Source organism: Fukomys damarensis, unplaced genomic scaffold (genome assembly GCF_012274545.1).
Source record: "Fukomys damarensis isolate Sample0158 unplaced genomic scaffold, DMR_v1.0_HiC HiC_scaffold_37, whole genome shotgun sequence".
In the NCBI taxonomy this organism is placed as follows: domain Eukaryota; kingdom Metazoa; phylum Chordata; class Mammalia; order Rodentia; family Bathyergidae; genus Fukomys; species Fukomys damarensis.
Genome location: NW_022900949.1, coordinates 42668646 through 42681546, shown reverse-complemented (window position 1 = coordinate 42681546; position 12901 = coordinate 42668646). Strand labels below are relative to the sequence as shown.

Here is a 12901-nt window from a genome sequence, read left to right as displayed (position 1 = left end):
ATGGCACTGGGAAAACTGAATAATCATATGCAGAAGACTAAAACTAGAAATAGAAATGTTACAGTGAGAGCCATTAATTTGTACAATATTTGTTAATAATTATAATTTTAAAAAAATATAAGACCAAATGTACCACTGAGGTCCAAAATAAACATCTCGATTGGATAGGAAAAGAACATAAACAGAGCAGTGAATCAGTGTAGTCATATGGTCATCAAAGTAAAACCGCCAAGGTCAGGTTCACTTCTTGAAGCTCCCTGAAAAACCAACATAGTCATAGCAGGAATTACTATTCAACCTCACTTTGGAATATGGCTTTTAGCTAGCTGCAGAACTAAAAAGATCAGACTGAAAGCAACTCACTCCTCCAAATCAGCCAAGAGTCCAGATCTGCCATGGCCCCCAGTGGCAGAAAGATGTGCTAAAAAATTACTGGTAACTGCATAATAACTAGACATATGTGCTCAGAGGCGGAGAACGGAAGAAAAAAATCTAAAGTTCCAAAACAAACTTTACAAAGACTAGAAAATTCAACACTTTAAAATAATACAAATAAATTGCTTTCAATAAAATGTTATAGAACAGTTTGCATTTTTAAATGGTTAGGATGGTTAAAGAAAGGAATATCTTCCATCTACAAAAAGAAACAAGTATAAAATGGAAATAAAGTGTTTGTAAATGGGGAGGGTAGGAGGGAGTGAAGGGAGGGCAGGGACAAGGGGAAAAAATGAGAACCAAGACCTGTCATGCAAAGCAAGATCCCAATGATGGATGTAACTGTACTGTATACCTAAAATATAACAATAAACTCAATGAGAGAAGAAAAGAAACAGGTATAAAACAAAAGGAAGCATAAATGAAACAAAAGTCAATGGTATCCAAAAGAATCAGCTAGAAATCTTAGAAATGAAAAATATTGCCACCCAAATGTCTATCAACAACTGAATCAAAAAAAAAGATGTACTATAGGTTTGAGTATCCCTTATCTGAAATGCTTGGAGTTAGAAATGATTTAGATTTTTTAATTTTTCAGGTTTTAAAATATTTTCACAGACTTCACTGTTTGAGCATGTTTAAATCAAAATCTGAACCTTAGCACTCAGAAAGTTTCAGATTTCAGATCTGCAGAGTAGGGATGCTCATGCTGTATGTATATAATGACATATTGCTCAATTTTTAAAACACTAAATTCTAATACATTCTATAACATGGATGTATCTTGAAAACATTATGGTAGTAAAAAAGTTAGACATAACAGGACACATATTTCATTATTCCATTTGTATAGGGTACCTAAAATAGGAAATTCAGAATCAAAAAGTAGAAGAGAAATTACCTGACAGTAGGAGAATGGGGAGTTATGATTTAACAGGTTCAGAGTTTTGGGGAGGTTCTGGAGATTTTTCTTTTTTTTGGTACTAGGGATTGCAAAGCAGGCAGTGGAACCACTGAGCTAAATCCTTGGCCCTGGAGATGAATTTTGATGATGAATTCACAACACTGTATAACAATTAACATGTAGCTAATGCTACTAGATTAAATACTTGCAAAGAGTTAAAATGGTAACTTGTATATATTTATATTTTACCATAATAAAATCACACAAAAATGTTATCAAGGAAAAACAGAAAATGAGACATAATGAAGAATTCAAAGGAAAATCAGTTGCAAGACAGTACTGAAGAATAACTCTAGAATGCAAGTCAGTGAAAAAAGGAGACCTAAACTATGAAAGACTACTTACAATTCATAAAAAACTCTTAACTTATGGTTATCAGGAAAAAAGACAGTGTTGGGGAAAATTATAAGATTTTCCTTAGCTATCCTGCATCATAATCTTCTTCTAATGTTTGAGAAAACCTTCCAGTATCAAGAAGTAGCAGTCTTGTGGGAGCATCCAGTTTTGAGTTGGTGAGGGAAAGGGAAGAGGCAGGAGTAAATATAGTAATAATTTGTCTTGCTCAGGATATTTTAAAAAAACATTTGAAGGAAGTGACAGACTGACTAGGCACAGTATTCAAAACATAGAAAACAACATGAGGAAAAATCTCAAGGCAACAACATACCTAATAAGTATGAATAAAAGGAAGGACAACAAGGAAGCCTGTATCACCATAGTATGAGAAATAGGAAAAGTAGTAGGTGAAAGAGATGACAAAAGGTCAGATCATTAAACTTTGTGAGCTTTTGCAATAACTTGGAGTTTTGTTCTCAATGAGATGGGAGCCACTAGAAAGTTTTAATCAGGGGAATAATATCTAACTTACTTTTTGAAGAACTACTCTAGTAGCTACATTGATAATAAACTGAGGGAGGCATAATTAGAAGCAGGGAGATCAGTTAGAAGGCACTGTAATAACATAAGCCAAGAAAGTATAATCACAGAAACTCGTTTTTTATTCCATGCCAAGATGTGACAATTTAGGACACTGAATTTAGCCTTTTCCCTCTAAACTGTCTGATGCTGTTCAAAGCATAACTCTACCCATAATCTTTGAGATGCTCACATCATTCATGCCATCAACCTTTCTTTAGTGGGCACCCTTGATGATTCATTTTTTTATAGCCTCTGTCTCTGTCTCCATGTCTCCATCACTGTCTTGATATCCCTGTCTCTGCCTCTCCGTCTCGGTCTCTCTGTCTGTGTCTCTCCATTTCTCCATCTTTGTCTCTCCCTCTCCTTTTCTATCTCTCTCACCTCATCTCCTCCTCCCCATCCCCCCCAACCACTTTGAACCTCCAGGTCTCCAAACCTCTCCAGCGATGACAACAAGGTACTATCCAGAATATTTAAAAATGAAATGTGTACAACCAAAAGCACAGTCAAGAGAACACTTTCTTAGCTCTATCGTAGAGTAAAATCTACGGTTGAGTTTTACAGGTTTGCTAAATAAACCAAAATGAAATCATTCATTGATAGTTACACAGACATATAGATGAAAAACAACAAAAAACCTTAAATATAAAATGTAACTTGGCCTGTATTAATCAAAAACAACAAATCTTCTAGCTCTGCTGACTTACTCATCGTCCTTTTAACTATAGTATGAATTAAGAGTTAATCTAACAAATGTAGAATGAATGGATAAATAATTTAATATACTCCACAATATCTAAGTGGAAGAATAACTTCTAGTCTAGAAACAAAGACTGCAGTAAGCTGAATGCTCACTTTTTTCATGCTCCTGCAAAAGCAACAATTTATTTCTACATCAGACTCACATAGCCAGAGGCAAATTCAGGTTTTGATCCTGAACATTAGTGAATTACAAGATCAATTAATTCATGGTCTTTTCATAAATAATAAAATAAAAGGCAAGTTACTTATTTGAAAAGAATTATCACCTATAAATCAGACTGGAGACAGAGGAAAGATAATGGATAACTTAGAAGATTCTGAGCTCCACCTCACACTAGACCTCCCTTTACAACAGAAAAGTTCTCTCTATCCTTCCCTTACTTGAAAACTGAAATTACATCACATTCATGATCTTGCAAAGGGAAGCCAATTTTCCTCATGCCCTCTACCATACCATCATTAATCCCAGTGTCTCATGAACCTAATCTGCTTATTTCATAGCCATCCTAAAACGAATATAGTGAAAGAGACAGAAATTATACATGAGCTCAACTCCAAAGACTTTCCCTAACACAGGCATTACTGACTGCTGAATCAGAACTGATAGCAGTATGCAACCCTGAGATTTGGATACCATATCATACTCCAAATTTATTAGCCAGCCATCTATAGGTAAATTCATTTATATTTCTAGCCAAAGAAAAATAAAACGAACAAAGGAAACAACTAACAAAATGGAAGAAAATATTTGCCAGCTACTCTTCTGAACAGAGGATTAAAATCTAGATCATATAAATAACTGAAAAAACACCAAAAGTCATACAGCCCAGTCAATAATGGGGAAATACAATGAACAGACATTTCTCAAAAAAAAGTACAAATGGCCAATAAAGATCAGAAAAACTGTTCAACATCTTTAGCTATAGGGAAATGCAAACCAAAACTACAGTAAGAATCCCTCTCACCCCTGTCAGAATGGCTATCACCAAGCATACAAAAAAGCAGTAAATGCTGTTAAGGATGCAGAGCAAAGGGAACCTTCCTACACTACTGGTGACAATAAATTAGCACAACCACTATGGAAATCAGTAAAAAGATTCCTCAAAACAAAAACAAACAAAAAACAATATTACAGCTATTATTTCCAGCTACAGCACTCCTTGGTATATTTCCTGGAGGAATTAGAGTCAGCATATCATAGGAATACCTTATATATCCATGTTCATTTTGGCATAATTCACAATAGATATGAAGACGTGCTATGTGCTCATCAACAGAGTGGAAAGATAAAATGTGACTATATAGATGTGTCAGTTATTTTTCTCTCGCTGCTGAAACAAAATTACCAACACCCCATATTAAAGAGTAAAGGGTTCATTTAGCTCACAGTTCATAGAGGTTTTACTCCACAATTAACTGGCTCCAACACAGAGTGGCACATGGATGGAACTGGAACCCATCATGTTAAGCCAGATTTTAAAAGACAAGTATGGAATGTTCTCCGTAACATATGTAATTTTAAAAGATGACATGAAAGCTAATAAGGGAAAAGAAAAAAATAGGAGAAAATTTAAAAATGGAAATGAAGTGTTTGTAAAGGGGAAGGGGGGTAAAGGGAGGGAAGGGACAAGGGGAAAAAATGGGAACCAAGACCTGTCATGTAAAGGTACAAGATCCCAACAATGAATGTAACTGTACTGTATACCTAAACTGTACCAATAAACTCAATGAGAAAAAAAAGATGACATGAAAGTAGAAGGAAGACTATTATTAGACTAGAGAAGGGAAGTGGTGGTGGGGTTAAAGGTATCAGAGGAATGGATATGGTCAAAATATATGCACTGAAACCCAGTGTTTTATAAAATAAAGACTACAAATGAAAAAGATGCACTAAGAAAAATAAAGATAAAACATGTTTATTGAAGTCTTTTTAAATTCTACAAATTAAAAAGGAAAAATGAGACAAGTTTATTTAAAGCTTTATTTTTAAGTCTTAAATTAATGCCATTTTATATCAGGAAAGTGCAATGCCATCTTCCTGTCCTATATTATACATTTCAAAATATTCTGAAAGTCAGGCTATCATTTATTCTAGAATTCAAAATTAAAACCAATAAAATATACTTAGCCAACTAAAACTACTTATTTAAACAGAAACAATGGCAACCCAATCTTAGAAGCCAAGATGTTTCATTATGAAGCACAACCAAAAATACTGTAAGTGATAACAATAAACAATAAACTAACCATGTTATTTCCTATAACCAAAAAAGTTACTTTAAGCATGTGAGTCAGGGAGATACATCCCATACAATATGGATGGATGAATAAGCTGTATGTCACTAATAGGCTATAGAATACAAATTTATCATAAAAGGTTCAATTTTACTAGTGATTGTCCCATTTGAAAGGCCTTCTAGTATCTTTTTCAAAAGAAGTATTTCATAGCACTACTTCTACTATACTGAAATAAAAAGAATGCATAATACAACCTAATTACATATATGCAAACTCAGTTAGGTTTATTGTTCTTAGAGTTTATCTCCTAAACTGTCAAATTACTCTTCAAGTTTAACTCTTAAACTCAAAAGAGTTAAATCTTTGTATGATTTTTTTAAAGCTCAATTCATCAGCAATAAAAATGACAATCTTCCTGGGGAATCATTTTACTCATAAATATAGTTCCAGATTAGCTTTATATAATTCTGTTACCACCTATCTGTCTTCATAAAGCACAGTGACTACAAAATTTCTTTAGATGCCCCAAATTACCTTTTTAAAGGAATATGAATTTAACAGTACAAAGTATGTTATGAAAGAATAATAAAAAGGATAGAAGTCCTTCATTAATAACTATCATCTCCAAATCTATCCTTCTAAACACTGGTCTGGAGCTGAGATCCAAACTGTTTCACATTCTCCCTTGCCATCTGGGAACATACTGAAAAAAATGAGGTAAGGAGGTATGCCTGCTGTTGTTCAGGCAGCTAATTTCCCAATAGTTACCTGTGGCATTCCCAGAACCAATCCTCATTACCACATTTTCAAAGATTATCAAAAAAAGCAGCAGCCATATGATATCCCCTTTTCAAATGTTTGAGCTCTAGCATATCAAGACTCATCCCTGAGTTCCTGGGTTCTAGTTTACCCAATCCATCATACTTTGTGTCCCCCAGACGTTAGAATATAAGCAGCTGTGTATAATTATCACTTTTGGGTTATATGAGTATTTCCTCTCTTGTTCCTTTATCCTTCCAACATGCAACCAAATAATTTCCTATATTAGATTCCACCTTACAAACTGAATCATGTTTCTGCTTTATTGACTAACCCTAACTCTAACTAACTAGATGGTTACTCTGATTATTCACTCTTTGGGCAAAAACATTTCAACTATAGAATGCTCTCTTAGTGGAGAATTATACATTATTTAAATTTTATATTTTAAAATTATTTTTAAAAATTAAATAACTTTAAAAATAGGACATGCCAAGAAAAAAATATTTCAAGTTATTCAAAACAAGTGTTAACATTTTAATATATTTAATTCTTGTCTTTTTTTGTGCAGATTGCTTTGTTTTGCAAATCTGTGATCAAACTATGAATACATTCTTTATAACATCTTATCCTTAAGGTAGTGACTTTATGATTTTTTTTCAAATTTTCCTTGCAAATAGAAGATATCAAAAGTTTCCTTCATTTTTAATACAGAAGTAAAATGACACTTTTATCTCTAATTCCTATTCTACGACTAATCTTAAAACAGTGCCATAATTTTTTTAAAAATACACTGCTTACATAACTGGTTTTAAAAAATTCACAACTAAGGTTACTTCTCTATGATACAGAAAAATAGATCACAGTTGTAAGCATTTTAAAAAAAATTATCTTCTCAAAATTCCTTATGATAATGAATGTATATTTTTGGCCAGGAAAGTCTGTCAATAGTATAATTTGTACTTAGAACCAAAAAGACAAATAGCTGTCTTCTACAACCTGTAATTGTAGACAAAATTAGTAAGACCAACTACTCACCCCCTGTTACTGACAATTGCCTTTTTCAAGTGAATGTAATTTGCAGGAAAGATCCCCTGTAAAAGAAAAAAGAATTTCCATTAGAAAAAGTAAACTATGATTAACGTTCATATATACTAAAATAACAATGGAAATTGTAGATCTCCTATAAGTAGCAAGAATTTGCATGTTAAAAATACGAAGTTGCGGAAGCCTGGGCCCAGATCCACCGTGGGAAGGAGAGACACGCCTGCTCCTGACCCAGCCGCCATCGCTCAAGTGCCAAGAGGTAGCCAGGGCCCCGATCCACCACGGGAAGGACAGACACACCTACTCTCAACCCAGCCGCCATAGCTCCAGCCCCGGAAGGTAGCTGCGCAGACACCCTGAACCCCCATAAGTCCCCCACCCCACCCCCCACACTCTCAGACCTCCTGACTGTGCCAGTCTTTGGACCCACTCTGCAGAAGCAGAGGTGGTCATCAAGGGTATTTTTCTGAGTTCCCAAATTTGAACATCTTTAAAGAAAGGGATTGGGAAACCTGTAATAGAATGTTGTGGAGTTCAACCATTCAGAAGGTTGGGGAACTCAATCTGGGCCTTGCAGGCTGAGGTCAGTCAGCGTCATGGGGCTCAGCCATCAGCTAATTGAGACGAGGGGTCTTGCATCCTCACTCTGTCTGAGCCATTAAATGGTAAATACACTATATTGAAATTTTGTTCACTGCAGACATGTTCTGGACTGCTTCTTGATTTCAATTTAATGCAAATGATTTAAGGGTGATAGACGAGTGACTACCACAGATGGTCAGTTTCCAAGCTGTGCTTGATCTTAATGTGTTGCTGATTGTATCAGTTGAGATAAAGCATTGCAGATAATTTGATGAGCTGTTTCTCTGATGTTATGAAGATGAGAATGTCTGTGGGTCATTAGAGAAACAGAAGCTAGGGCACAAATATTTCAGGAAGATTTGGGTGATAACCCAGAGATTAAACGAAGGACAGTCCGACAACAAAAATAAAAAAGAGAAAACAAGCAAGACACAAGGACAGACTTCCAGTTCACCAATGGCAAACAGTAGGGCAAATGAGGATGAAAAGGCCGATAGTGAACCACCAGGACACCCTGAACTCAAAGCACAGGAAGTAACAAAACAGATCAATCAGGCTCTAGAAAAATTCAAAACAGAAATAATTTCCCAGATAACCATAGAGATAGTGAGCAAAATGGAAGTCGTGATTCGAGACTCTAGAGCAGAAACTGACAAAAAAATAGATGAGCTCAGGACCATGATAGAAGCCATGAAGGCCCAGCATAAGAAAGAAATGGAAAAAATAAACGCCCAACATAGGAAAGAAATGGAATCCATAAAACAGATTCAAACAGATATCCAGGAGATTAAACACTCTATTGAAAGTGTACGCAACAGAATAAAAGAATGCGAAGATAGGCTCTCAGATATAGAAGATAAGATTGCAGTCAGTGACCATGAAAAGAGAGGTCTCTTAAAAACAGTAAGAGATCATGAGAAATCGATCCAACAACTCCTAGATGATGCAAAGAAGAATAACATAAGACTGATAGGAATACATGAAGTAGCAGGAGAAAATACAAATGACTTAAAAAAGCTGTTTGCAGAATTAATGACAGAAAACTTCCCAAACAGAGGGGAAGAATTTGACATTCAGATAACTGAGGCATATAGGACCCCAACTAGCTACAATCAAAAAAAATCTACACCTAGACATATAATAATCAAGATCCCAGAAACCCAACAGAAGAACAAAATACTACAAGCAGTAAGAGAAAAGAAACAAATCACATACAAAGGAAAGCCCATCAGAATCACAGCAGACTTTTCAACACAAACCCTTGGGGCAAGGAGAGCCTGGAATGAGATATTTCAAGTACTAAAAGAGAACAACCTCCAACCTAGACTGATGTATCCAGCAAAACTCTCTTTCAAAATGGATGGGGAAATAAGACACTTCCACGACAAAGAACACCTGAGAAACTACATGAATACCAAACCAGCACTACAAGCAATTCTAAACAAGATCCTAGAAAAAGACAATGAAGGCAACAACACCATGAGGCCCAACAGAGCAAATCAAATAGGCAAGGCAAGAAATTAAAAGGAGAAGGTGAAAAAGTAAAAAGAGTCAACAAAAGGCCAATAACATGTCAATAATAAGTCAGTACATATCAGTTATAACCAGCAATGTCAATGGCCTCAACTCACCAATCAAGAGAAATAGACTGGCAAAATGGAATAAGAAGCAAAATCCAACAATATGTTGTATACAAGAAACACACCTAGTGCAAAAAGAAGCCCACAGACTGAAAGTGAAAAGACAGAAAACAATTCTCCATGTGACAGGAGCCCAGAAAAAAGCAGGGGCAGAAATCTTATTTGCAGAAAAAGTAAATTTCAAACCAAAACTGATTCTAGTATCACTGATGTAGGATGGTACTATATCATACCTCTCTGAATGTAAAATATCTTATACCTGCTTTATGAAACATAGTAGGGACCGTGCTTTATCAGAGCTACATTTAATGATATTACTCTAGAATGTTCTCTTTCCAGATGATGATTAAGAGGCTAATAGAAAAAATGGTGCCAGGTATCACAACAGCAACAGAACTTTGCTGTTGTCTGGATATTATTCTTTTCTTTGTTTTTTGTTTTTGTTTTTTTAATGGAATGTGCTGAATGTCTATAATTTTGTTCAGATGACTGCAGAACGTGGAAAAGCTGTTGCTGCTATCGATGCATAACATACTGCTATTATTAGTCTTTTTATATAAATATAAATATATATATACATATATATATAAATTGAATTTTGGGAAACTTTAACAGTGCTGCCAATTTTGCAAAAAGTCATCCCAATTTACTGTGTTGAGTTGGCATTGTACAGAAATGTACAGCCATATTGGTCTAGAAATGTTAATTTTTTAATTTTTTTTCCATGTATACAGGGGTAACACATCATACTAAATATGTAAGGTCATATCTACGTGGGTTTGATTACAGAAACTAATAAAGTATTCTCTAAATAATAAAAAAAGAATAAGATAAGACTATAAGAGCAAGAAGCAATTTAAATATGTTCAGGGGTCATTTTCATCTCCAGAATTAAGGATTATTTTAATGTTACATCATTGCCTTTTCTGTTTTACTTTCCTTTTTAGTTTTATTTTAGGATTCCCTATTTTTAATGTTCATACAGAGATTTCTTTAACTGAAATACTGAAGAGTTTCTTTGGTGTGTAAAACTATAATAGTACACAGGATCCTAATGAGATAATTAATAATGTGAAATAGGAAGTCAAGGGCTAAAGCTGTAGGGAAAGTGGGAAGGGTGGGGGAAAGGTAATAAGGGAGAGGAAAAAATATGAGAAACTGAGAACATGGAAATAAAGTGTTTGTAAATGGGGAGGGGAGTAGAGGGTGAAGGGAGGGCAGGGACAAGGGGAAAAAATGAGAATCAAGAACTATTATGTAAAGGTACAGAATCCCAATGATGAATGTAACCATATTGTATACCTAGATTGTACCAATAAACTCAATAAAAAGAAAAAAAAATACAAAGTTACAAACTTGGAGTAGCTCAGTGGGGCACTTGCCTAGCTAATTGGGAGGCCCTTGGTTCAATCTCAGCACTACATCAAGGGGAAAAAATGAGAATCAAGAACTATTATGTAAAGGTACAGAATCCCAATGATGAATGTAACCATATTGTATACCTAGATTGTACCAATAAACTCAATAAAAAGAAAAAAAAATACAAAGTTACAAACTTGGAGTAGCTCAGTGGGGCACTTGCCTAGCTAATTGGGAGGCCCTTGGTTCAATCTCAGCACTACATCAAAAACAAACAACAACAACAACAAAATATAACTGCACAAAATATATTATGTATGAATTTAATTACCACATGCAATCTATCCTCAAGAGAAAATTGTAATCTTAAGCACTGTAAAAATAACATTTCAAAAATGTTTTAAAAGGTTTGCAAATTGGAGATGGTCCATCCAATCACTTTCAGAATATAGTATTGGTCAATATGCCCCACAAAGTGGCTTCAGAAGGACAGAAGGAAACAAAGGCTAAAATCCCCTAAAGAGAACATATCCTGAAGCAGACAACATTATTGAATGACCCCAACCAGCTGAAAACGCTAGGCTCAGCATTCACACACCTCCACCCTACATTAAATAGGACAGAGGAAAAAAAATACAAGAGGTTTCAAGTGTGACTCACTACCCCTTCCTCATACACTATGGATTCCAATACTGCATCCCTCATGCACATGTGAAAGAGAAGACCCATGACAGAGAAGTAGCATCCCACCCTGACAAGAGCACAGCATGAGGCTGGAGAAGGAAAGACTCACAACCAACCTAATCTTGGAAAAAGAAAACAGCCAGGGAGAAAAGGGAGCAACCAGTTCCCAGAACTGTCAACATTAACTCCAACAGCCCACATGAACCCATGACTTATAGCCTACATCAAAAAGAGAAGAGAGGGAAGATCACATTGCCCATTGTACTAACAGCAGCAAGGAAAACTTTGGCTTGAGCAATAACCACAGCCTGAGGGGAACAAACAGAAGGGCCTCTAGTGTAAGCTTAAATATTGCATGGTTCTCTTACATGAGAAACCCAGAGTAAAAATAAAAAATAGATAATAGGAAGTAGGGAGACAGATCAGTCCCAAGGGGAAAGGGGATCAAGAGATGGAGGGAGGGAAAAGAGAGGGAAAGGATAAGGGATGAAAAAAAGGAATTGGGATGTGTTTTGTACATGTACCTACTGCACATAAGAAATACAGTATAAACAATATATACTGCAAACATGTACCCCCCCAAATAGAAAGGGATCAAGGGATGGGTGGAGGGGGAAGAGAGGGAAGAAAAAGGGAATTAAAAAAGGAATTAACATGTGTTGTGTACATGTACCAGTTTCCCACAAGGAAGATAAACAAAATATACTACACACATACACTAATAAATTAAAATAATAAAAAATAAAATCTAATATTGTGATACACAGAATGTTTTCTTCCAAACCAAAAAATATAATTTGTTTTTTTTTGTTTTGTTTTGTTTTATTTTTTTGGTACCAGGGATTGAACTTGGGGCCTTGTGCTTGCGAGGCAGGCCACTAAACCACTGAGCTAAACCCCTGGCCAAAATATATAATTTGATAATTTAAAGCATTCAATATATATGACACAGGAAGTACAGTAAGTTTCAGGAATCAGAGGCATGTTCTTTTCATATATAAATAATTGCAATAATAATAAAATAGCTTTTTCTTTAGAGGAAAACAACAAACTTTGTTATAACTATAAACTTTTGGATTTTTTATAGTTTAGGAATAAAAAAAGTTATCTTTCCCTTTTAATGTGCCAGAACTTAATGGAACATATATTTTCCCAAAAAGGCTTTAACTACTGGACACTAATTGTTCACTGGCTCTTTGAGCTCTCTTTTCTCTCCCTCTCTCTTATATGTAGGACTAACAAGCTAACATAACTGTCTTTCATATATACACTTATAGACTTATACCCTAATTCCTTTTTTTTACTAGATGTATGAATGGCCTTGGTTAAGTAACTTACTTCAGAATCCAAACTTAAAAAAAAAAGTAGATTCCTTCTAGTCCTAAGGTGTATATAATTTCTACATATGAGTCCTTGTTATCCGCCAAGGAGATGTTCCCAGAAGCCCAGTGGATGCCTGAACCCTCAGATAGTACCAAACCTATATATATATATATATATATACATATATATA

General features: G+C 35.0%; 1 protein-coding gene across 1 annotated transcript in view; it reads right to left on the bottom strand.

Moving 5' to 3' along the window:
• The window catches only part of Dock3 (dedicator of cytokinesis 3), a 387335-nt gene that overhangs the window by 305008 nt on the left and 69426 nt on the right, over positions 1-12901 (bottom strand). Inside the window, exon 5 of the mRNA XM_010625591.1 lies at positions 7115-7170. Coding sequence (XP_010623893.1) covers positions 7115-7170 — 56 coding nt within the window. The remainder of the gene's footprint in view (positions 1-7114; positions 7171-12901) is intronic.